This window comes from Piliocolobus tephrosceles, chromosome 5 (assembly GCF_002776525.5).
Source record: "Piliocolobus tephrosceles isolate RC106 chromosome 5, ASM277652v3, whole genome shotgun sequence".
Taxonomy (NCBI): Eukaryota; Metazoa; Chordata; class Mammalia; order Primates; family Cercopithecidae; genus Piliocolobus; species Piliocolobus tephrosceles.
Window position 1 is genome coordinate 129838795 of NC_045438.1, and position 26902 is coordinate 129865696.

The 26902-nt window shown below is 40.0% G+C and overlaps 1 protein-coding gene across 3 annotated transcripts in view; it reads right to left on the reverse strand.

Annotated features, from left to right (window-relative positions):
* DNAH8 (dynein axonemal heavy chain 8) overlaps positions 1-26902 on the reverse strand; it is a 322448-nt gene that overhangs the window by 144763 nt on the left and 150783 nt on the right. For all 3 annotated transcript variants that reach the window (XM_026448101.2, XM_026448099.2, XM_026448100.1), the window contains 13 exons: positions 26566-26652; positions 26362-26469; positions 25035-25169; positions 22682-22843; positions 20459-20705; positions 20094-20335; positions 19864-20004; positions 17389-17626; positions 9589-9731; positions 9189-9323; positions 8647-8769; positions 5695-5908; positions 1942-2051 (listed from right to left, as the gene is read on the reverse strand). In XM_026448101.2, coding sequence (XP_026303886.1) covers positions 1942-2051; positions 5695-5908; positions 8647-8769; positions 9189-9323; positions 9589-9731; positions 17389-17626; positions 19864-20004; positions 20094-20335; positions 20459-20705; positions 22682-22843; positions 25035-25169; positions 26362-26469; positions 26566-26652 — 2085 coding nt within the window. The remainder of the gene's footprint in view (positions 1-1941; positions 2052-5694; positions 5909-8646; positions 8770-9188; positions 9324-9588; positions 9732-17388; positions 17627-19863; positions 20005-20093; positions 20336-20458; positions 20706-22681; positions 22844-25034; positions 25170-26361; positions 26470-26565; positions 26653-26902) is intronic.

Consider the following 26902-nt stretch of genomic DNA (forward strand, 5'->3'; position numbering starts at 1 on the left):
TCCAGCCTGGGCGGCAGAGCGAGACTCCGTCTCAAAAAAAAAAAAAAGAGGCCGGGCGCGGTGGCTCAAGCCTGTAATCCCAGCACTTTGGGAGGCCGAGACGGGCGGATCACGAGGTCAGGAGATCGAGACCATCCTGGCTAACACAGTGAAACCCCGTCTCTACTAAAAAATACAAAAAACTAGCCGGGCGAGGTGGCGGGCGCCTGTAGTCCCAGCTACTGGGAGGCTGAGGCAGGAGAATGGCGTAAACCCGGGAGGCGGAGCTTGCAGTGAGCTGAGATCCGGCCACTGCACTCCAGCTCGGGCGACAGAGCAAGACTCCGTCTCAAAAAAAAAAAAAAAAAAAAAAAAAAGAGTTCTGTTTGGAAGTGGTAACTTTGAGATGAGTATCAGACATCAAACACTGATGTCTATTAAGCAGTTAGAAATTGGTCTGGAGCCAGGCAGAGAGGCCTGGGATGGAGATATCCATTTTTAAGTCATCAGCACAGTGATGATGTTTAAAGCCTCGAAACTGGATGAGGCCACCTAGGGAAAGAACGTAGATAGAGAAGAGGGCCCAGCATCGAGACCAGGTGCATTTCAGTCTTTAGAGGAGGGAAAGAAGAAGGGGGACTTTAATGAGGTAGCCAGTGCACTAGGAAGAAAACCAAGAATATGGGGACCCTCTGAAGCCAAGTGAAGAAAATATTTAGAGGGATCATTTAGGTCAAATGCTGCTAAAAAGTCAAGTAAGAGGGACAGGAAAATTAACCTTGAGATGTGGCAAGATCGAGGTCTTTGGTGATCTTGACGTGAACAGTGGGAATGAAAGCTTGGGTAGAATGGATTAAACAGATTTAAAAAAAGACACTGAGGACATGGAGCCAGGAAACATCCAAATAACAAAAGAAACTGGCAAAAGGCAAAGCTTTTCAGAGAACTACGTATATAAGCACAGTAAACTGAGCAATAGTCCTGTTGGAAACCACATGTATCTTACCACAGAAAACTATCTCAGATGCTCAGTCCTTGCCACTTATTTTCAAGTTTCTTTAAAAAGGGGTACAATGGCACATGCAAAGACCCTGTGTTGGCAAGGAACAGGGCCCCACACTCATCATGGAAGGTGGCTGCGTGGAAGAGCATCTCATAAGAAACCCCCAAATTCCTCTTCTGATGATTCCGTATCTAGAAATCCCCAGTCTACCCAGGAATGTGACAAGCTGGCACACTCCAGGTTTCCCAGGAGACAAGTGCCTGCCCACATGTGTGTAATCGGCCTAATGGATGTGTAGTGAATTATGACAACTAATCCTTATCTCCTTCATGACTTTTTGTCAAATATATCAACCTCATTTTTATCTCATACCTACACTTAATTGCCTTTTCATGAGTACTGCCTTAAGTCATCTGAGGACAGCTGCAGGTTTGCTGAGCTTTACTTAGGACACTGACTTGTGTATGCAAATCTAGCCAATTTTTGTTAAGAACACTTCCATCCTTTACTAACTCATGCTCCAGCTCAGAGAAACACACAAATTAGACTTTAAGTCCTAGTTGGCTGAGAATATCTGGAAATCATGTATTAAGTCAGTCAATAAGCATTTGAGTGTCTGCCATAGTTTGGTGGAGGGAGACAGATAATACAAATAAAGATTTACAAATCAAAGTAACAAGTGGAAATGCAGTGTTCTCATTTCAGCAAAATTCTACTTTGTCTTGGATGTCATGTCTGGTTTACAGTAACATCTCATACATATGGAAAGCATCATTTAGTCAGATATTTTGCTCCCTGGAAGGAAAAGGTGTCATAAATCTATTTGAGCACATAATTTGTCTTTTCTAAAAAACACCACTATATATGATATTATGATAACTTAATGAGCCATGAGGTGAGAACTAGGGCTGAATAACAGTTGCCATTTTAAAAATTATTGACAACAAACCATTCTGTACCTTAGTCCATTGCCACAGCACTCTGCCCACTGAGACTAAATTCACAATCATCTCACATACTTGAGGCTTGAAACTTCTACAAGGATCAAAGTATCCACATCCAATAATTCCTGAAAGATAAGCAAGATTGAAGGTATAAGCTTACCAAAATATTTCAAAGTATATGTTTATCCCAGTGAACAAATCATTACAAAGCTGACTAAGCTGGGTGTTGTTCAGAATTTCTCTCAAGGGATCAGCTAAGACTGGGAGTCAGTAGTGGATCCAGCCAAGCTTAGTATGCAGTGATAAGTGTTTTATATGTATTGACTCATTTAATCCCCCACCCAGCACCCTACAAGAAAAAAATACAAGGTAGGTATTATTATTACTAGTCCCATTTTAATATGAGCTTAGGAACTTGCTCAAAGTTACACAGCTTGCATGCAAATTTGGGATGTGAACCCAAGCAACCTGGCCCTACAGTCTGTACATCAGCATTCGCCCTGAAGCATATGTGAGCTTAGAGACTACTCCTTCATCTTACAGAGAAGAAGACCAGGCCCAGACAGGTGAAGCCAATTGTTCAAGGTCACATGGATTGGTATTGGCAGAACTGGAATTAGTACCACTTTTTCCAGCCTACAGTCAGTCACCACTCTGGCCTGGGCTAGACATGCAACATTCCTAGGGAATACCCAGCACAGTGATGGTCTGACCGTCATCATCACTCTCAGAAAGAGTGTAGGTTTAGAGACTGGTCTCAAAGTCTCAGAATGTCTTTGATTTAGACTGAAGAAAGATTTACTCTGCTTCACTCCAGTGAGACTACACACTGCATAGTGCGTTCAGTTCTGAGCATGGTATTTTCAGAGGAATATGAATATGAATATCTGCTCAGAGATGCAGAACAGATTGATGAAGAGTGGAGACTAAAGAAACTGGAGTTTGTTCACACTGACTGAAGAACTGCCCTGGGGAAACATGAAATTTTCCTCCAAATCATGGTTGCTTGTGGTTGGTTGTGCTAAGTGCCTGTAAGGCCCATTTGCTTCCTGAAATCCTGTATTCTAGATTTCCACCTTCCTGTGGGACATCTGTGTTATAAGAAGCATGAGATGGGGATTAGCACCACCCCTCTGCCAAGCACTAGCTAAAAGGCCTTGATTGGGCAGTTATTTCACTTCTCTAAGGCTCAGTTTCTGGTTGGTTTGTTTTCCATATTTGTTTAAATGTGTCAGTCATACTAAAGAGTATGTCAAATAGCTTAACAAATAACAAACCCTCATGTGCAGACCACCAGATTGATAACTACAACCTTGCCCAGCGCATTAGAAGCCCCTGTATGTTCATCCTTGTTCACAACTCCTCCCTTCCTCCAGAGGTCACCACTTCTCTTTAATATAATCAGTAACTTGCTTTTCTTTATAGCTTCACCACTTAGGTTTTTGAACTTTTGAACTTGTTAAAAACACACACACACACAACTTTTGAAATTCAGTTTAAAGGAATTGTATTTTTTCCTGTGATTTGCTTCTTTCATTTGGCATTGTATTTCTGGGCTTCATCCATGGTGAAGCATGTAGCTGTATTCATTCATTTTCACTGCTGCACAGCGGGCCACTGTGTGCCTGTGACAGGATGTATTTATTCAGTTTTACTAGTGATAAATATCTGGATTATTTCACATTTTTGTATTTTGTATTTTGAGCATTTTTGTATAAGTCTGCGGCATGCATGTGCAAAATCAACTACAGATGGATTGAGGCCCCAGATATGGAAGGCAAAACTACACTATAATGTCTGGAAGAAAGCATAAGAGAATACCTGTATGATGTCTGGATAGGAAAGGACTTCTTGAGACTCAGAAAACCCAAACCATAAAGGAAAAAATGATAATTTGGTATAAACCTAGAAATGGAACTGCTAGGGATGGGCACATGCCCTATTTACCAGCAGTGATGCCAAATTGTTATCCAAAGCGTTTGTAGCAATTGACACTCCGGCCAGCAGGCAAAGAGAGTCTTAGTTGCTTCACATTCTCACCAATGCTTACTTTGTCGGAATTTTTTTTTTTTTGCAAATCTAGTGGGTATGAAATGGTATTGCTTGGTGTTTCTCATTTGTATTTTCCTGAATACTAATGATGTTTACCATCTTTACTTTGTTTATTGGCCATTTAGCTTACTCTTTTAAAAGTTGTTTGCCCATTTTTATATCCAGTTGTTCGCTTTTCTTGCCTGATTTATAGGATTCCTCTAAATATTCAGAATACGAATTTTTTGTTGTTATATGTGTTAAAATTTTTTCTTCCATTTTGAGGCTTGTCTTTTCACTCTCTTAATGTTTGTTTGTTTGTTTGTTTTGTTTTCTTTCTTTGAGACAGAGTCTCACTCTGTCGCCCAGGCTGGAGTGAAGTGGCATGATCTCAGCTCACTGCAAGCTCCGCCTCCTGGGTTCACGCCCTTCTCCTGCCTCAGCCTCCCAAGTAGCTGGGACTACAGGCACTTGCCACCACACCTCGCTAATTTTTTGTATTTTTTAGTAGAGACAGGATTTCACGGTGTTAGCCAGGATGGTCTCGATCTCCTGACCTCGCGATCTGCCCACCTCGGCCTCCCAAAGTGCTGGGATTACAGGCGTGAGTCACCACACCCGGCCTCTTAATGTTATTTTTAATGAAGAGAAGTTTTATATTTCAATCTAGTCAAATTTGTATATGTTTTTCTTTATTTTTGTGCTTTCTGAGTCTCATTTATGAAGTCCTTCCCTACTCAGAGGTCACTCAGCTATTTCCCTATATTTCCTTCCAAATGTTTTATAGCCTTGCCTTCCATATTTAGGTCATGAATCCATCTGTAGTTGATCTTGTTCTTGGCATGAGGTAGATGTCAAAATTCAATTATTTTCTTATAAGAATTACTACGTACCTGGAACTACTGATTAAAAGTCTGCCCTTTCCCTTCTGACTATAGTACTTGCCATACCAAATAATTAATATTCTTATATGAGCCGGTCTGTTTCTCGTGTATGTAAGAGGTTTTGGGGGGGACTGGGGGTTTGTTTTTTGTTTTTTTTAGACACGATCTTACTCTGTTACCCAGGCTCAAATGCAGTGATGTGATCATAGCTCACTGCAGCCTCAACCTCCTAGGCTCAAGCAATCCTGTGGCCTCAGCCTCCCATGTAGCTAGGACTACAGACATGTGCCACCACACCTAGCTAATGTTTTAAACTTTTTTTAGAAATGGAGTCTCTCTATGTGCCCAGGCTGGTCTTGAACTCCTGGCCTTCAGCAATCCTCCCACCTTGGTCTTCCAAAATGCTAAGATTATAGGCATGGCCTGACCTACACATAAGTTTTGATGGTATAATTTATGTGATTTGATGTCACATTTGCTGTCAAGAATCTCATTTTCATTAACATATTGAAGTGCTACATTTGACTTTGTATAACATATTGTTAATCTGTGATCTTTGTGCTGTCATTTATTAGCCCAAATTTCTCTGATTAACCATGTCCTGAAACCCAAAACACAAAGGTTTCTTTACATCTAATGTTAACTTCCAACAAGCCTATTTCTAAATATCTCTGAGTCTGAGAATAGGCTATAAGCATAGGTCATCTTAGTGTTGAGTCCCTCTTTCCTGGTATTTAGCTCTCCATTTCACATACCCCACTTTAGACAGAGCCTTTTTGTCTCTTAAATGACATTTTCTGTGGTTTATGTCCATTACGTAATGCAATAAAAGAAACACTAAGAATATTCATACCAAAAATTTTGTCTATTGAAGCATCTGAAGGCAATGTACAATTAAACACAGTAAACTGTCTTTTTAAACGTTGTGGAATATCATTTCGACCACCTCCAGGGTGGATCATTGCTGCTATGAGCTGCACATCAACAATAGTAGTGAAGTCTCCAGGCTTGTCCAAGCTGTACATTCCTTCCATTTCCATCATCTGTCGCACAATCTCATTAGTTATCTGAAATTTCACACAGCAATATTTTTGTAACATATCACTATCATATTCCTCCATAACTTCAGTAAAATAGTACAAATGAGATTAGAAAAAAAAAAACATTCAACTCTTCTCAACGAAGTGTTTGTTAATGTCAATTATCACCTTCAAGGTAATTTGACTTAAATGATGCCACCCATGAACTCTAGATCGTAAGTTAAACATGCATGGTTCAAGTCCAAGGTGCCTTTCACCACAATGATCAAACTAATTTCCAAATAAAGTTAGATATGTGAGTTATAAGATACTTCATTAAATTGCATTAGTACTCCAAGTTACAACAAGTTTTACTGTAGACATCTTTCATACTCAATATTCAACACTTAAAAACCTTCAGATCAGAATGTAGGATGGTTTCAGTCCTGAGCTTTGAATATGATATTACTAACTGTTTTGGCTTTTGGTTTTAGGTTCTCATCTTACCTTCTCTGCAGCCTCCAACATTGCCAACACCCCTCCTTGAAAATGTTATCTCTCTTGGTTTCAGAGGCTTGTTTCTTTCCAGGTCCAGCTCAGGGCTCTGGGATCACTTCCTAAGCCATTCTTCGTCACTCATCCCTCACATGTAACTGTTCTCCAGGGTTCCATCCTGTGCTCTTTCCTCTTCTCATTATTCCAGGAAATGCTATCTCAACCCTATATTCTAAAGAATCTCAAATCTGTAACTCTAGCTTCAGATTCTCTTCTAAGCTCTACACCTGTATATTCAAGTCTCTATTGAGCATCTCTTAGTGGATATCACACAAGCACCTCAAATATAACTATCTTTCATTTAACCAACATTTCATGAATGACTACTGTGTGCCAGCCTCTCCTGTAGCATAGACAAAATTTTCTGTCTTCATGAAGCACACATTCTAGTGGTGAGAGACAAGATGTACAAATGCATGTTGATATGGAAATAAAATGATATACTCTAAGACTTCTGTAGAATATAGGAGGGACTCAAGAGTGTGACTCAAGGAGAGCAGGGGAGGCTTCACCTGACATGATATAGAAGCCAAGACCTGAAGAAGGTGAGAAAGCAAGCCAGTTCCATACCTAGGGGAAGAGCATTCTAGGCAGAGGAAACTGCAAATGCAGAGGTGCTGAGTGAACACCGTTATTTGTACAACCTTTGCACAACTTTGTACAACCTCTGCATACTTTGTACAACCTTTGCAGGGTGTACAAAGATCAGTAAACGTGGTGGAAGCAAAGAGTCATGGGAAGAGGGAGATGAGGTCAAAATGTATAGGGTCTTGGGTCATAATAAGGATTTTGGTATTTATATTCTACAAGCCTCTTTGGAGGATGCCGACCGGAAGAGTGTGTTGGTTGATGATGTGAGAACAAGCTGAGAAGGGTTAGGGAAACAGGAGGCAGTGAGGAGGCATTTGTAATGATCAAGAAGAGATCTGGTGGTGGGTGGTGCCAGGCGGTAGCAATGGAGGTGATGAGTAGTGGTCAAATTTCAGATACAGTGTGAAGATAGAGCCAACATGATTTTCCGACAGAGTGACTGTGGAGGTGCTATTTGCTGAGAGAGAGAGGACTGTTGGAGGAGCAGGTGTTGGAGGTGTTAAGTTTGCGATCCAACCAGACATCCCTCGTTGGATACGTGAGTCTGGAATTCAGGAGCACTTCAGCTTATGGAAGATAAGCATGAACCTGACCTAAACATGCCTCTACCCTCCTCGCCTTCCAGGAACTGCTGAGGTCTATCTGCCTTGGAGCAGACACAGGTCATACAGAACTGTTTGGTTTTTCCTTTCAGGATGAGTACTGAGCTTCTAGCAGTGTCTGAGGTGAACAGGGATAAAGAGCAAAATGGGAACTGTCCTGGTAGAGCCAAAGTAGATGGTGTCAATGAGGCAGTGTAGGTCGGTGGGAGGGAGGTGTTGGGGATCCCACCAGGAGCATGTGGACTTCTGGCAACATCGGTGAGGTCTTCTAATGGGGAGTGACCTCGGTGGATAGATGATCACAACTAGGACCACGGTGTGTGGCACAGTTAAATAAATAAATAAATAGTTGTTTGGTTTTTCATTTTCTGTTTCTGTTTTTCTGAACATCAGGTACTCCTCAGAAATTATGCAGAATAAGAGGTTAGAGCACGGATGAAACCCTGGGAAAAGGCAGAAGAGAGGAGCTAAGAAAGGACACTGAGGTCAAGTAGCCAAAGAGACAGGAAACATTTGCTGTAGAAAACCACATAGGAGCTGGGTGCGATGGCGCACGCCTGTAATCCCAGCACTTTTGGAGGCCGAGGCGGGCAGATCACCTGAGGTCAGGAGTTCAAGACCAGCCTGGCCAACATGGTGAAACCACACATCTATTAAAAATACAAAAATTATTCAGGCGTGGTGGCGGGCACCTGTGATCCCAGTACTCAGGTGGCTGAGGAAGGGCGAATTGCTTGAGCCTCGGAGGTGGAGGTTGCAGTGAACCGAGACCATGCCACTGCACTCGAGTTTGGGCGATAGAGCGAGACTCTGTCTCAAAAAAAAATAAATAAAATAACAAAAACAAAAAAAACACACAGGGATTTAAGAAAGGAGAAACTCAGCTATAACAGAGAAGTCAGAAAAAGACTGAGGATTGGCAGTAGACTTAAAAACAAAGTTTTTAACAAAGTTATTAACATTTATATATATATATATACACACACACACACAAAAATACTAATTCAGGATCATCTATATGAGATATTTCAGCCATACCTGATCTCCCCACTCATTAATCACAGGCATATTAATATCATCAATAAATACAGTCATTTTTCTCCCTCCTGGTGGCCCGTATGTGCTTCCCATTCGCTTATCCACATAGCTTTCAATTGTTCTCTAGAGAGAAGGAAATGGTTTGTCTTATGTGTTAGATTTTAATCCATATTTCTAAAACTAATGAGCATTCTTGTCAGAGTAGAATATAATTTACTTATGCATTTACTAAGTATACATATAATTATTAAAATATATGTTGTTAAACTTTTAAAAATAAGGCATTGGAGTGTTATCCTTCATTTACATTACAGTAGATACGCTCCAAAGTTCAGCCGCAGTCTCAATATTAGATCAAATTATGCTATTTGGATTTGGCTTCAACCTTAGCCTTAGGAAAGCTAAAGAGCTGAATGCCAAGTGCAGCATGATTTCTTTTGAATATATAATATTCTTACATTTTATATGCATACATGTTTTATTGTAACAACTAACTTAAAATGTATTATGTTTATAATATTACAGCAAATGATGGATTTTACCTGAAACATGATTGGTTCTGTGGCAGATGAAAAGTTTAGACTTTTGGATAGCTGTACTTCAGGATCATATTTTTTCAGATAGGCCTTAATCATGACAGTTTTTGCAGTTCCCTGCTCTCCTGTGAGCAAAACAGCCTGCAATCGTAGGATAAGCATGTTGAAAGGTGTTATGACATGTTTAGTTTCAAGTATCTTTTCTATGGGCTAGTCTTCTACACATTATTATAACTAATTTTTAATAATTTTTTAGAATTACATCTGCCATCAAAATAAGTCCCAGTTGTATTACAGATTTAAATGTACAATGTGTACTATAAAAGTGCTGGAAGAAAACATAGGTGCATATTTCCGTGGCCATGGGTAGTTGGTGATCATTTAAGGAACTATCTATTAAACTTACTTTATATTGTTTTGCAATGGTGTCTATCAAAAAATTTGTTCTAACATTGTCAACATTTGGAACCAAAATTGATGAATATTCTGGAATACTGTCAGTTGGATAATAAAAAGGCTGAAGTTTCTTATTCCAGTGCTCCCAATCACCTATATAAGAAGTAAAATTTCATTTTAATAGAACTATATTCTGTGAAAGTTATCTCATGATACAAAAATGTTAAGTGCTATAAATAATCAACAGAATCATATAAACATTTAAAATGTTTTCCTAAAACATGTTAATATATCTGCTTATCTTTTGTCTACAGCATTTGATAATTGGTTTTGCCTTTTTTTATAAAGTCAGCTTTTTAAAAAACTTTTAGGGTCGGGCACGGTGGCTCAAGCCTGTAATTCCAGCACTTTGGGAGGCTGAGACGGGCAGATCATGAGGTCAGGAGATTGAGACCATCCTGGCTAACACGGTGAAACCCCATCTCTACTAAAAAAATACAAAAAACTAGCCAGGCATAGTGGCGGGCGCCTATAGTCTCAGCTACTCAGGAGGCTGAGGCAGGAGAATGGCGTAAACCCGGGAAGTGGAGCTTGCAGTGAGCTGAGATCCGGCCACTACACTCCAGCCTAGGCGACAGAGCGAGACTCTGTCTCAAAAAAAAAAGAAAAAAAACCTTTTAGGTTCAGCGATACATGATGTGCAGGTTTGTTAGATATACAGGGTTTGTTGTACAGATGACTTCATCACCAGGTAATAAACATAGTACCCAATAAGTAGCATTTTGATCCTCACCCTCTTCCCACTCCCAACCTTCAAGTAGGCCCCACTGTCTATTGTTCCTTTCTTTGTGTCCCTGTGTACTCAATATTTAGCTCCCACTTATAATTGAAAATACGCAGTATTTGATTTTCTATTCCTCAGTTAGTCTGCTTAGGACAATGGCTTCCAGCTCCATCCATGTTTCTTCAAAGAACATAATCTCATACTTTTTATGGCTGCATAGTATTCCATGGTGTACGTGTACCACATTTTCTTTAGCCAGTCTAACACTGATGGGCATATAAGTTGATTCCATGTCTTTGCTATTGTGAATAGTGCTGCAGTGAATATACACATGCATGCATCTTTATGGTAGAACGATTTACATTCCTTTGGGTGTATACCCAATAATGAGATTGGTGGGTCGGATGGTAGGTCTAGTTTAAGTTCTTTGAGAAATCACCAAACTGCTTTCCAAATGGCTGCACTAATTTACATTCCCACTAGCAGTGTAGAAGCGTTCCCTTTTCTCCACAACCTCTCCAGCATCTGTTATTTTTTTGTAAAGTTGGCTTTTAAATTGCTAAATCACCCATCCGGAGAAACCGCACCTGAAATGGAATTAAAATCAGCCGGTGGTAAACCCAGTACTGTAATGGATACCTAGCAGAAAAGCCACATCAACTGAAAAATGGGAAAGACCAAAAAAAGAGTCAACTGTTTACTAGATACAGAGTATTTGCCATAAGAAATTGGTTTCAAGGCCAGGCGCAGTGGCTCAGCATTTTGGGAGGCCAAGGCGGGCAGATCAGCTGAGGATGGGAGTTCGTGACCAGCCTGACCAACATGGAGAAACCCCATCTCTACTAAAAATAGAAAATTAGCTGGGCCTGGTGGCATGTGCCTGTAATGCCAGCTACTCAGGAGGCTGAGGCAGGAGAATCACTTGAACCCAGGAGGCAGAGGTTGTGGTGAGCCAAGATCACACCATTGCATTCCAGCATGGGCAACAAGAGCGAAACTCTGTCTCAAAAAAAAAAAAAAATTGATTTCAAAAATTTATTTACAGTTTAGCATCTCTGGATGTTCCTTATAATCTATGGTACTGTACCATTGCTGTTGCTAGGCAAATTGTATTAGCATTATTCCTATCATTGCCATTCAAATTGAATTACCTTTAGCCTCTATTTTAAATGTCTTCAAAAAGCTCATACAATGATTCATAATTATACTCAAAAGTTACTGTGGACACAGAATGAATGGAAAGAGGGCATACATTGATATTGGCAAAACAATGATGAACGAATACTTATCATTGGAGTAATAACCCCAATTTCATGTTTTCTTGAGAAAGTAAGCAAAAATAAGTACGTTTAACTTCTTTTTTTTTTTTTTTTTTTTTTTTTTTTTTTTTTTTTTTGAGACGGAGTCTCACTCTGTCACCCAGGCTGGAGTGCAGTGGCCGGATCTCAGCTCACTGCAAGCTCCACCTTCCGGGTTTACGCCATTCTCCTGCCTCAGCCTCCCGAGTAGCTGGGACTACAGGCGCCTGCCACCTCGCCCGGCTAGTTTTTTGTATTTTTTAGTAGAGACGGGGTTTCACCGGGTTAGCCAGGATGGTCTCGATCTCCTGACCTCGTGATCCGCCCGTCTCGGCCTCCCAAAGTGCTGGGATTACAGGCTTGAGCCACCGCACCCAGCCACGTTTAACTTCTAAAACACTGCCAAACTGTTTTCCAAAGTGGCTGTGCCATTTTGTAGCATATGAGGGCTCTAGGTGCTCTATTACCGCACCGATATTTGACTTTATTAACCTTTTTAATTGCAGACATTCCAGTGGCTGTGTGATGATATCCATTGTGGGGGGTTTTTGTTTTTGTTTTTTTGAAACAAGGTCTGGCTCTGTGGCCCAGACTGGAGTGTAGTGGTGTGATCTCAGCTCACTGCAGCCTCCGTCTCCAGGTTCAAGCAATTTTTCTGCCTCAGCCTCCCGAGTAGGTGGGATTACAGGCACCCGCCACCAAGCCTGGCTAATTTTTGTATTTTTAGTAGAGACGGGGTTTCACCATGTTGGCCAGGCTGGTCTCGAAGTTCTGACTTCAAGTGATCTACCTGCCTTGACCTCCCAAAGTGTTGGGATTACAGGTGTGAGCCACCACACCCAGACCCCATTGGGGTTTTCATCTGACGTCAATTTCCCTGACGACCAGTGATGTTGAATATCTTTCACATTCTTTTTTCACCTTTCACATATCTTTTTCAGCAAAGTAACAACTGAAATTGCCTGTCCATTTAAAAATTTAGATTGCCTATTGATAGTCATTGGATTATAGGAGTTCTTTACATATTCTGGATAATTTTTTTTATCAGATATATATGTTTCAAATAGTACTTTACAGTCTGTGGCTGGGCTTTTCATTTTCTCAATAGTGACTTTTAAACAGTAAAAGAGACTTTTCCCCCCATTGCACTGGCTAGATTTTGCTATTTCAAATAGCAAAATAATCTTTAAATAATGTTTACATAAAATCTGTCCCCTTATTTGGGCCTTCTTTAGCTTCTCTCAGCAGTTTTACAGTTTTAGTATACAGATCTTACACATATTTTATTAAATTTATTCCTAAGTATTCTTTTTTGGATTCTATTTTTGTTTGTGTGTTTTTAAGACAGAGTCTCACTCTGTCTCCCAGACTGGAGTGCAGTGGCACAATCTTGGCTCACCGCAACCTCCGCCTCCCAGATTCAAGCCATTCTCATGCCTCAGCCTCCTAAGTAGCTGTGCTTACAAGCACACACCACAACACCTGGCTAATTTTTTTTGTATTTTTTTAGTAGATATGGGGTTTCATCATGTTGGCCAGGCTGGTCTCGAACTCCTGACCTCAGGTGAGCCACCCCACTCGGCCTCCCAAAGTGCTGGGATTACAGGTATGAGCCACCGCACCCAGCCTTGGGTTCTATTTTAACTAGTATTTTTAAAGTTCAATTTTCAATTATTTGTTGTGAGCATATAGAAATATAACTTATCAAATGTATGGCCCTTTTGTCCTGTGACCTTGCTAAAATCCTTTAGTAGTTCTAATAACTTTTTGAAGATTCCACAGATGGTCATGTCATCTGCAAATGGAGAGAACTTTACTTGTTCTTTTCTAATCTATAGACATTTGATTTTTCCCCCTACTGCACTGGCTAGAACCTCTAGAATAATGTTGAATAGAAATGAAATTGAATAGAGGTCAGAAAGACATCCTTGTTTTGTTCCTGATCTTGGGAAGGAAGTGTTTAGTTGTTTACCATTCCGTGTAACATTAGCCGTAGGTTTTTTGTAGATGTTGTCAGAATGATAAAGTTCCTATTTCATCACGAAAGAGTGTCAAACTTTGCCAAATGCTTTTCTTCATTGATTGAGATGACTGTTTATAGCTTGCTTAGTTTTTAGTCTAATATAGCAGATCATATTGATCAGTTTTTGAATGTTGATCTTCCATTTCTAGAATAAAAGCCACAGTTGGACTTTTGTATACTATTGGATTTGTTATAATTTTATTAAGAAATTTTCATCAATGTTCCTGAGGAATATTGGTCTATAGCTGTTTTTGTTTTTGTTTTTCTTGGAATGTCTTTCTCTGGTTTTGGTATCAGGGTAACACTGTCCTTATGAAATGGGGTGGGAAGTGTTTCTTCCTATTGTATGTTTTATATCTTTTGGAAGAGTTTGTGTACAGTTGGTATTATTTATTCCTTAAATATTTGGTAGAATTCACCAATAAAATCATCTTGGCCTGGTGTTTTTCTTTGTGGGAAGGTTTTTAACTACAAATTCAATCTCTTTAGTAGATATAGGGCTATTTAGGATATCTATTTCTTCTTTTTAAATTTTATTGTAAATTGACAATTTATAATTGTATATATTTATGGGGAACAAAATGTTATGGTTTATGGATACAATGTGGAATTATTACAAGCCAATTAACGTATCAATCACCTCAAATGCTTATCATTTTTTGTGTTGAAAATATTTGAAATTTACTCTCCTAGCAATTTTGAAATGTACAACACACTGTTATTAACCATATTCACCACGCTGTGCAATATCTAGTTCTTCCTGATGATGGTTGGTAGTTTATATCTTTCAAGAAATTTGTCCATTTCATCTTCATTGTCAAATGTGTTTTTGTAAAGTTGTTTCTAATATACTCACTTCATATTTCTAATGTTTGTGAGGTCTGTAGTGATGTTCTCTCTTTCATCCTTGACTATGGTAATGTAAGTCTTCTCTTTTGTTCTGATGTCTCTAATAAGAGATTTATTCATTTTATTGATCTTTTCAGGTCCATCTTTTCGTTTCATTGATTTTTTTCTGTTGCTGTTCTCTCTTTTGTTTCATTGATTTCTGCTTTGATCATTGTTATTTCTTCTGCTTACTTTGGGTTTAGTTTGTTTTTCTTTTTCTAACTTATTAAGGAAGAAGTTGGAATCATTGTTTTGAGACCTTTCTTCTTTTCTAGTAAAGACATAAAGTGCTTTAAAGTCTCCCTATCGAGAATTGTTATATGACCCAGAATATCTTGGTAAGTGTTTTCTGTGCAATGGAAAAGAATGTACATTCTGCTGTTTTGGGCTGAAGCATTCTATAATTTCAAATTAGGGGTATTGATAGTGTTGTTAAAGTCTTCCATATATTTACTAATTTTGTCTGTTTGTTCTATCAATTATTCAGAATATCGACACCTTTACTATAACTGTGGATTTGTCTATCCATTTCTGTTGTTCTCTGACACTTCCTCCCTGTGCAGATTTCTCCTCTCTGGTGCTCTGCCCTGCAAATTCCAGTCACCTTGGCCTCTCCCAAATCAACCTGTGCCCCCACATTTTGTTGAGACAGCCAACCCTGTTTGATCTTCCCCTCCCTGAGCTGCTGCTAGAAACTGCATCCACGCAATAAACTAGTGCAGTCACCTTGTTTCACTTCCCTCCGTGATTTCAGTCCCGTAGTGCCTGTTGTCCAATGTCTGAAAAAAACTGTTTTACACATTTTGTCCAGTTTTCTGTCTTTCTAACATAAGAGGTTAAACCCAGTCCCCATTATTCCATCTTGTCTGGAAGCATAAGTCTCCTTACTTAATCTTAAATCTAAGAATGAAGTCTTCTCCAAAGATGTTAATGTTCCTGAAAAAATTAAAAGGATGGATGAAGAATGAGTTAAGAAAGGGCTGGCTAGAAGTCAGCTGGAGTGGACACCTTAGGGCCCTAAGTAACCACTAAGTACATAATATCTTAGTTCATTTCATGGCCACAAATGCTCGGGCAAATAAATTTCATCAAAAGTAGTTATTTAGGGTGGCAAGATTGAATGCCTGCAACCCCTCAATATTTTAGTCAACAGACCACTTCAGGACCAGCTTGAAGAAGGAATATGAGTCTAGATTGTTATCAACCTTTTGTTAACATCTCCATTAAAAATAAGAAAACACCATTGTCTAAACTTACAGAACCAGTCTTAGCTACTTGAAAGAAAATGCCACAAACATCAGTGGACTGCTCTTCAAGAAATGTAGCAATGCGTATTTTTGATGGCACAGAGGAAGGTAATTATTTTACTGGCATCCTTATTAGATGCCATCTCAATCCCCTAACCAAGGCTTCACCACGGTTGGAAAATTGCTGCTGATGAATTTCACTCTCTGAGTAACTTGGGGCCCAGCCTCTGAATAAGGACAAGGTGCTCAGAGAGAGGCAATTTGAATCTTCAAACATCATAGAACTCTGGCTGCTCAGAAGGCAGCTCTGTGGAAGAGCTTGGCTCTGGATTTTAAGGGATTACATATCTAGATTTAAAGATTCCTTTGTTAGTTTATATTTTGAATTAGAGGGCCCTTTTGCCATCTCAAACCTTTAGCAGCATCTAACACATGTAATAGAATTATTGGCCATTCTGGTTAAAGATGGCCCACTGAAAAAATTTATTTATCTCAGTCCCTTTCAAACACAAATTCCCACTTAATCCCATGTTTCAGTATGATTCTTCCACTCTTAAATGTGCCTGGTGTCCCCAAGTCTAGGAAACCCTCTATTTTACACTATCCAAACAGTAGTAACTCTTTAGTCTTCCCAGTGTGGGCAAGGCTGATTGTCTGGCAGCAGGGCTTTGGAAAGCGGCCCAGGAGGTCTTTTTCTTAAACAGACTTACAACCAGCCCTGTGGTTCTTAGATCAACTTTCGCCCCAGTTTTCACTTCTTGAGCCCTTTGAAAGACCTGTGATGTGTGCTTCTCATTGCTTCTCAGCTCCTCCCACTGCCAGTGTGCTAAATTGACTGCCATTTACCTTACTGCTTTCTTGCTTTCAAAACTTGGTTATTGCTGTCTACTCTCCTGCTCTAGTTATCCTTCTGTGTATTCATCAAAACAAACAAACAAAGAAAACCATTGCTGTTTTTGAGTTTTTAGGAAGAACCAGAGGTAATTATAGTTTTTAAGAAGCACGTTTTTCATCTTTGGGAATTGGAACAATTAGGGCCTGGGCTCTGGATGAAAGCACCAAGTTCAAGGGCATTTCTTTTAAGCAGCAGTGAGCTGGGCTCGGCCACACATAGAAGGCTGGGGGGCTAAGGTGACAGTGCTGGACCTTGAAGAATCTGCTACGTTCATTCTTACTCATTCTGGCATTCCCAACAGGCAAGTGTGGGGCTCATCCATTATGTATATTAGCATGCTTTGCATTACAAAGAATCTGTGTTCTCCATGCTGCTACCTTTCCTCTTCCAGCATCAGAAAGTAGATGATGTACAAGGTATTACTAACTTATTTATGCCAGATTTTACTGAGCCCACTCCAAAAGGAGAAGTCAAGAGTCTCAGTATCAGTTTCTGGCACAACTAATATGCAAAATTCCACTCTCTTTCAAATACATGCCCTTTTCAAAATGGTATTAACAATTATGTTTTCATAATTATTTTAATATTCCCTCATAGAAGAGTTTCTGAAAGCTTATATTTTTCTCATTTGAAAAAAAAAGTAATTTCATTTAAGGTATAGTTCAGTGTGCTTACCATAATCAGTAACATAAAACTCATACATGGTTTGATTTGAGCCTTTAGGTATTTCTGGTAAGTCCAACTTGCATTCATGCTGCCGTAAGAAGGCTTCAAGCTTTTCTCTGCTTTCCAATTCCAGAAGGGCTCCTAAACTCCACATTAGGCCAAACACAAATAATTTATGAAGATGTTCGACACAGGAAACACCGCCTTCCTCTTTGGAGGGAATTAACCCTTCCAGAAGATTGAGAGACTGAAAATGTTTTAAATAAAATAAATTTTTAAATTAAAATTTTGAAAATAAAAAATTGTTAATAGTAACAAAATTAAAAGGAGGGAGGAGGAGAAGAAAACAGATATATCTCAAGCTATTGCTTGATCACTGTCCTACAGCCAACTGCACATAGAGAAGGGCTATTCTGCTTTCGACAGGCAGCATGGTCTAGCAGAAAGGATGCTGAACTGGAAATCTGCTAGTGTGGTTTCTACCCCCAGCTCATCCCACTGACCTCTGTGAGTCACAGTTTCCTACAAGGAAAGCAAAAGGCCCAGACTAGGTGTTAGCAGCTAAGGTAGCTACTGGTTCTAAAGTTTGGTTATCCAAATCTTCCAGATCAAAGATTCTATTTCTTTGTAAAATTTTGCAGGACTTAGCAAACTGTGGCCCTAGGGGCTGGCCATCTGTTTGGTAAACAAAGTTTTACTGGAACACACACACAGCCATACTCATTTATCTATGCATTGTCTCTAGCTGCTTTTGTGCTACAACAGCAAAGCTGAGTGGCTGAGACAGAGAGTTGTGCAAAGCCAAAAATATTTATTAATACTATCTGGCCCTTTAAGAAAAAGTGTGCCAATGCCCTATAACATCAGAAAGAAAACTACTGTAAGACATCCTCAGTCTTTGAAAACAAAATTACTCCAAAATAAAACATTCTCTTCTATTATCCATTTTAAAGTAATTAGTAAATAATTCACTGACTTGGGCCTTATATATTGTTTCTAACCTACCCACAAATGACTGGCATCCCTTAACTGAGAATCAAAGCTCTAGAACGTATAAGGAGAGGTCACCTATAGACCAGAATTAGGAGAGCCCTTGAAGATCTATGATAGTTCTGTTTTAACCCAAAGACTCATAAGAAAAACTGAGTAGGAAAAAAAGAATGCTGGCTGGACATGGTGGGTCATGCCTGCAATCCTAGCACTTTGGGAGGCTGAGGCAGGAGGACTGCTTGAGTCCAGGAGCCTAGATCAGCCTGGGCAACATAGAGAGACCCTGTCTCTACAAAAAAATTCAAAACTTAGCTGGGCATGGTGGTGTGTGCCTGTAGCCCCAACAACTCCCAAAGGCTGAGGCAGAAGGACAGCTTGAGCCTAGGAATTCAAGGTTGCAGTGATGTGTGATTGATTGCACCACTGCACTCGAGCCTGGGCAACAGGCAAGAGCTTGAGGAAAGGGAAGGGGAGAGGAGGGAAGGGAAGGAAGGGAAAAGAGGAAAAGAGAGAGAGAGAGAGAAAGAGGAAGGAAGAAAGGAAGGAAGGAGAGGAGAGGAAGGAAGGAAGAAAGGGAAAAAATAATGCTACAAACTACTGTTCAGATAATTTTTAAAGATTTTCCTTATCTGTTATATAAGGAAACTTACTTGCTAAATTTGCAAAGCCAGGATTGCCTCCCAAGTTTTCTTGATTACAACAGGCCCCTTTCTGTTCTTTCCCATGAAGCGACCAACTTTATTTTTATTTTATTGATTTATTGATTGATTTTGAGACAGGGTCTCACTCTGTAGCCCCAGCTGGAGTGCAGTGGTGCAATCTTGGCTCACTGAAAACTCAACCTTTCAGGTTCAAGTGATCCTCCCACCTCAGCCTCCCAAGTAGCTGGGACTACAGGCACTCACCACCACACCTGGCTAATTTTTGTAGAAACAGGGTTTCTCCACGTTGCCCATAGCTGGTCTCAAACTCCTGAGCTCAAGCAATCCGCCCCCCTTGGCCTCACAAAGTGCTGGGATTACAGTTGTAAGCCACCGCGCCCAGACACTGAAGTCTTCTACTGTTAGGATGGAACCAGTAGTTGTGTGTGTGTGTGTGTGTGTGTGTGTGTGTGTGTGTGTGTGTGCGCGCGCGCGCGCGCGCACGCACATATGTGTTGTTTTTTATTTTAAAATTTACTTTAATTAATTACTTTATTTTACTGGCTGTCATTATTAGACACACTTTCTGGAACAGGTCACTAAACCTGACAGTGGGGAAGATAGTTCATTCCCCCTTCCTCTGACATCCGTCTGGGAAGTGAAAATAATAGAGAAAACAGTAATATCATTAAGAAGATCTTTAAGAGGAATCAAAATTCTCAGAGCCTTTACAGTCACATCATCAAATGATTTTTATGGCTGTCTGAACTTTCTATTTTAGATGGCTGTAAACTGCAACTGAGTGCAAAAAAAATCAAAATCGAAGTAGTAAATATACAAAAAAAAATCTTACTTGCACAATATAGTTGCACTCCAAGAGCTGCATTTTGGGATTGAGATTTAGTTTCATATATGTGTATGTATCTTCAAAGGCTTTCTCATACAGTGTCAGGAATACAGCAGCTTCCTGTGCAGTGCGCTTCTTCAACCATGCCTGCAGAAAAGAAACAGAATCTCTGTTTGTTAAGAAAGTGAAACGTGGAGAGACCCTTGAGGGTTCTTCTTCCCATCTCTCTGCCCCACCTGTAAGATTGGCCTCCAGCTGAGAGCAGAGCTGCTGATATAGACCATGCCCATCCTAGAAACCGTGGCAGGAGAGGCGTTCTCAATATTGTGGACTTCAAACAGAAGCTTACAACTAGGGGCCATGGGAATGCGATCTCCATTAGCTAATGTCAGAGTTTTATTGTCATCCAAAACGGAATTTAAGTTCTCAATCCAGATGGCATCCACGGGACCATCTAAAATGAGGAAAATGTTTTCACCTGCAAATAATTAAAACAGCAAATCACTTTTCATCTGCAAATAATTAAAATGGAAAAGTCAAACAAATATTGTTTTAATATGCTGGCAGGGAAAAAATGATCACAAAGGAGGTTTGTGTATACCTTTTTTAGCTTTTAATGTTTTTCTCCACAGAGTAGAAAAAATGCCATCTGTCCAGTCATTGGTAGCAGTGTCCAGTCTGCCAAACATCTGAGGTGCAGTGATGGCTTTTGGATTCATTCGCATTTCTCTGTGAGGCCTTCCGCATTCTGTTTGCGCTTTCATTAGAATCGTAATAACGCTTGTCTTTCCAGAACCACTGGGCCCAAGAGTCATCAAGCCATGTCGTACCAAAGACGTCTCATATAACTACACAATTAACCAGTAAATTAAAAAACGTAATTTATGAGTCTCTTGATGACATTCAGAGTAGTTACTTGAAGTTTAAAGGCTTTAAATAAGCTCTTCGTTAAAGTAACTAGTTCACTATTTTTAAGTTGTAAAAAATGTTGTTCTACTAGATGTGCATAGCAAATGAGCACTACGTTATAAAATGATATGTGATAAAGCAATAACAATGTGGAGCTTGAATTGCATTTTGGAAATAATTAACTCAGCATCTAGTTTTTGCTTCTTGCGTGATGATTCCCTGTGATTTTTGTTTGTTAGTCTATAACCAGCAGTTTTTCCACTCGCAAACTTTCTCGGCATCCAATGTGATGATATCGCCCCTTAGTGGTGGAAAGCAGCAACGCAGAGCATCACAGTGAAGATCCGTTTCACAGGGGCCTTCTAATTCCCCAGAAGTACATCATGAATGAGGATTCCTGTGCAAGTGATTTATTCAGGGAGTGCTCCCAGGAGACACCAGTAAAAAGAGAGGAAAGCAGGACAGGAATGGGAAGAAGCCAAGTAAGGTGTGATTGAGGACACAGCCCTGTAGAAGGCAGACTTGAGCCTGATCCCGCGGGAGACTAGAGTGTAACTTACATCTCAAAGATTGCTCCACCTGGAACCAGGTGAGCTTGACTTTCCTACTCCATAAACTCTTAGAGAGGTTGGTTTGGGGGCGAGGATGGGAAATAAACTCCCGTGCAGCACCTACTCTGTGCCTGCCAACAAAATGGCTCCAGTCCTCCTCTTGCTATTAGAAGCAAAAACACACAGAAGTTGGGCGGGGGCACATGGAAATGGTAAAAGAGATTCAGGGAGACATGCTGGGCGTATGGACAGCTGCTGTTATAACATCCTGTCTGTAGTTTTCTCGATAAAAAAAAAAAAAAAGAAGTCAAAGGTCTGACAGCTGATCAGAAGTAGAGTGAGTTATTCTCCTAACATTTTGGACAGAAATGTATTACCATTGTAAACTATAGTTTAAAAGCAACAGGCACTGTTCCTGACATGTTCAAGAGCAATGTTATTGACATCAACAAAGAACCCAAAATTCTAGTCTCCGCCCATTGAGATGGTGAGAATTTTAGAACTCAGTATACTGTATGCATATCATATATAAAATCATGTTTTCCCAGAAATTTTTTAAACTCTTAAAATGGTTTCCAGTACATGAATGATGAAAAGGACTTTTCCCCCATGCACATATTTCTTTGTAAGATTTGGATGTGTCTCAGATACTTGCACATCTTATAATCTGGCAAGAACAGTAAGTTAAAATAAGAATTGTTATATTAATATTTCAAATGCAGTTTTCAACAATGTCCACAATTTCAGCTCCTTAATTTTCCAAAAACTCTGGAAAATATTCCCAAAGCATCAAGCTCATAGAGATTTAATCCTGTGTCTCTGCTACCAAGTTCTTGATTCTACTGGTAATAGAATCAGGTGGTTAGACGGTTGTCACAAGGATGAAATGTGATGAACAGAAAGACACCAACATATGCAGTCAAAAGATTCAGGTTTTAGTGTAGGCAAAGGATATAACACGTCCACACACAAAGCAGGAGCAAAGTAGCACTCCCGGATTCCTCAGGCGCTGCACCCCACTGAGGCACCCAGCTGCAGCCAGTACTAACAGACTGGCACAAGAAACCATCTGGATCGTTCCATTCCCCAGAGTTTTTATAACCTACTATTTCATCCCAATGTTGTCCCCAGGTGTAGGTAATAACTGCAGTAAATTACTGCTTGATTACTGCGAGGCAGGGTAAATCCATACTATCTTTCTTGGACCACCACATCCCCCTGAGTATTCTTTTTGCAATGATGTACATATGATGTTTTCATTTAATATTTACATCAAGTAAGACTAACCATGAGTTTTTCTATTCAGACAGCTCTGTTTAACACATACTTATCATTATACTGATAATAGATTAAAATGTCTTTACCTGCACGAGTTTCAGGTTCCAGGGTGGATGGTTAATCAAACCCTCTATCTGAACCTGATTGGCTACTGCTTTTTGCAGTTCCACATAAGTATTACTATCCAGTTGCAGTCCTGGGAACAGGTCATTGATTAAGCTGAGGAACAGGGGTTCATCTTCATCAACCTAAGGTGGCATAGTTTAAAATAAATTTACTCCTTCAGTCAATAAGTGTTATCAACTACCTGGGACGTGCATAGTACTTATCACTTCATCCCTAGAGAACCATTTACTACTCTCCTAATCAGGCTTGTATTTTCCAGTACTTTCTCCAGAATATCACTGATATGGTTTGGCTGTGTCCCCACCCAAATCTCATCTGGAATTGTAGCTCCCATAACTCCCACGTGTCGTGGGAGGGACCCAGTGAGAGGTAATTGAATCATGGGGGCAGGTCTTTCCCTGCTGTTCTCATGATAGTGAGTGTCACAAGATCTGATGGTTTTGTAAGCGGGAGTTCCCCTGCACTTGCTCTCTTGCCTGCTGCCATGTAAAGACGTGACTTTGCTCCTCATTCACCTCCTGGCATGATTGTGAGGCCTCCCCAGCCATGTGGAACTGTGAGTCCATTAAACCTCTTTCCTTTATAAACTGTCTTTATTAGCAGTGTGGGAACAGACTAATACAATCACTGTTGAATCTACATTGTACCCAAAGTTCCTTAGCATTCAATGTGTTCTACAATCCTGCCCCAGTCTATTGCTCCAAAGTACCACCTCATTACTTTATCACACGAATGCTTTGCTTCCCGCAGAGTGGCATTTGCATTAACCTTAAAAATGATAATTTGTAGTCCCAACCCCATGAGATTAAAGAACTAATATTTTATTTAAATTGGGGAAATAGCCATAACCCTGCATGACTTCATCCAACAATGGCTGGAAAAGTCCATCAGGGCAGTGTTCTGAGCCTTTCTTATAAGCATTAGGTTTGAGTACACTGACTCCAATCCTTATTTAATACATAGATTGCCCTGTTCCCAACATCTGACCCCTTATGATTTCTCTTTCTTCTCCACGGCTTTGCTGATGCTTTCTTGAATACTTGTCTAGGAATTTCCAAAATACCATTATCTAAGGGAGGCTTAGACTGCACTCCAGCCTGGGTGACTTAGGGAGGCTAAGCCTCCGTTACAGTCCATGTCGGTCATACAGGCAGTGAGGTATACTGGCAGGAGCAGTGGATTTGGCATCAGAAAATCTTATAAATTTTTGTCCCCTCTTCTCAGCTGATGGTGATTATGGGGGAATCCTACAATTTCTAGTCTCCATTCCCCAATAAATGAAATGACAATAAGCAAGCTAGCCATCCAGATCCCACAGAGTTGCTATGAGGCTCAAACAAGACAATACACCTGAAAAGACTGTAACAGTAACAAACTCCACAGATGTTAGTTTTTGTAACTAGAATGTAGCTTCCTGAAACATTTCTTCTTCAACTTTGTACACCCATGGCACGAGCACAATATGTGGCATGTAGAAATCCTTATATGCCACATGAACCTGTCCATCAAATATTCAAAACAACCTGGCTAGGCTGGGCATGGTGGCTCATGCCTGCAATCCCAGCACTTTGGGAGGCTGAAGCGGGGTGGATCACTTGAGTCCAGGAGTTTGAGACCAGCCTGGGTGACATGGCAAAACCCTATCTCTACAAAACAATACAAAAATTAGCCAGGCATGGTGGTGTGCGCCACTAGTTCCAGCTACTCGGGAGGCTTGGGGCAGGAGGATAGCTTGAGCCTGGAATGCGGAGGTTGCAGTGAGCCAAGATTGCACCACTGCACTCCAGCCTGGGTGACAGAGTGAAACTGTTTCAAAGAAAAAAAAACAACAACAACCAGGCTGTAAATGTGACAAGCATGAAAGCAGCATGCTCTCCACAGCAAAGATTCCATGTGTTTTGGAAAATAAAAACAGTGTTTATGTTTTGGAAGAGATATATCTGAGATAAGCTAGTCACATACAGAGAAAGCAAAAAGTTCTCATGGTTCTCTGGGAATCCAGATTCTTATGCCGAGAATCTGTGTCACTTTGTGAATAATGGAAGAGAACTAGGTTGAGTCTTGGAGCTGAAGCCCACTGATGACCTGTTGCACTGCACACAACTGATAAAAGGAGGCACTTACAGCCCATGTTGGTCACACAGGGTCATGGGGTCTTTTGCTTTCTTCTGGAAGCACAGTGGTGGCTTTGCACAGTATTATCCCTGTAATTATGAGTGCTCACAGCTCAACATCAGCCTACCCCTACTTGTCCACCAAATACAAAGAAACCACATTAAAATTTTGGAAAAGAAGAGAATTCAGAGAAGATACCAGTTTAGAAAGGTTCATATCTCTTAGTCCTCTCATGACAGTGCTTAATTCACTATCTTCTGGTCTGGCTCTTTTTTGAGATCCAAGAGTCCTCAATACAGACAGAATATTTCTCAATCCAAAGTCATAATGAACCTGAGATGGGAGAAGAGGGCAAAAAGATGGTTTAATTGAAAAACTAAACACAGACTCACGGCTCACTCTATGCATATAGGTGGATTCTGATACTTATAGGCCATAGTTTTGGGGTGACTAAGCTGCAAAGGTTTATTAGCTCAACTTTCCTACCTTTCCTTTGACTGAAATATGATCATTCCATGGGAAAATCCAACCTGCATGATCAAGTATTCACACCTTAAATATCTTTTGAGAACAATATAGTCTGATATAATCTGAGTGACAAACAATATTTTTTTTTTTTTTTTGTTTGTTGTTTTTTTTTTTTTTTGAGACGGAGTCTCGCTCTGTCGCTCAGGCTGGAGTGCAATGGCAGGATTTCGGCTTACTACAACCTCCACCTCCCAGGTTCAAGAAATTCTCCTGCCTTAGCCTCCCTAGTAGCTGGGATTACAGGCATGTGCCACCACGCCCGGCTAATTTTTTTTTTTTGTATTTTTAGTAGAGACAGGGTTTCACCGTGTTAGCCAAGATGGTCTCAATCTCCCGACCTCATGATCCACCCACCTTGGCCTCCCAGAATGCTGGGATTACAGACATGAGCCACTGCACCCGGCCCAAACAACAGACTTTTAAATGCATAACCAAGAGGTTACATGGTATGTGATTCCATTTATATAACATTCTTGCAATAAAATTCTAGACACGGAGAAAAGGTTAATGGGTTAGGGATATGGGAGAGAGGTGGGTGTGATTATAAAGATGTAGCATGAGGGAACCTTATGGTGATGGAACAGAGCCGTATCTTACATATTCCATACAACTACACACACACACACACACACACACATATACACCAGTGCATGTATAACTGATGAAACCTTAACAAACTCTGTGGACTGCTTCAGTGTCCATTTCTGGTTTTGTTATTGTGCTATAATTACAAGATGTCAACACCAGGCAAGGCAGGGTGAAGGGTACATACCTCCCTGTACATTCCTTTGCAATTTCCTGTGAATCTACAATTATTTCAAAATAAAAAGGTCTTAAAACTACACAACCAATAGGTAAAATTAATTCTAAAAGCATTTTAGAAAAGAGTCAATGAGATTTTAACTCACTGATGAGCATTTATCAAGGGAAAATTACAAAGCGAAAAAACCAAATACTATCGCTAGTGGGTAAGCAGTAAGCAGATCTATAAAGTTACCTGTTTAGTAAGCTGCTCTTCACAGAGTTTGTAAAGAACATAAAATTTTTGAGCCAAGACAACGTTTTCAAGAAAACCACAGCTTGCAAGTTTAACTCGCATAATGATCTGAAAATTAATATAGTGAGATTTTTTTTCAACAACTTTAGTGAAAAACAAGTAAACAACATAAAGTACATTATGCTTTCAAATCCTGGTGCATACCTGTCTATCAGGAACCATCATAGCAACAGTTCTAAACTGGATTTTTAGGTTTTCTGGTAGTTCCTGGCGCCCAGCATATCCAGGGTTCTAAAAGTTAAAATATGTTTAATTTTTAATTGTTGATACAGTTTTCATTTCTGAATACAAATATATTTCAGACCTCTAACTCAGATTTTAAGATGGTATTGAAAAATATTAGATTCATAAAATACTTTTGTTTTCTCAAAACAATGTGTATTAGACCATGCATACTTATTAATATTCATATGCTCTTTTATATCTTTCTATATTCACGATATTAATAAGGTCACACGCAATTTTTTGTGGCAAAAATTAA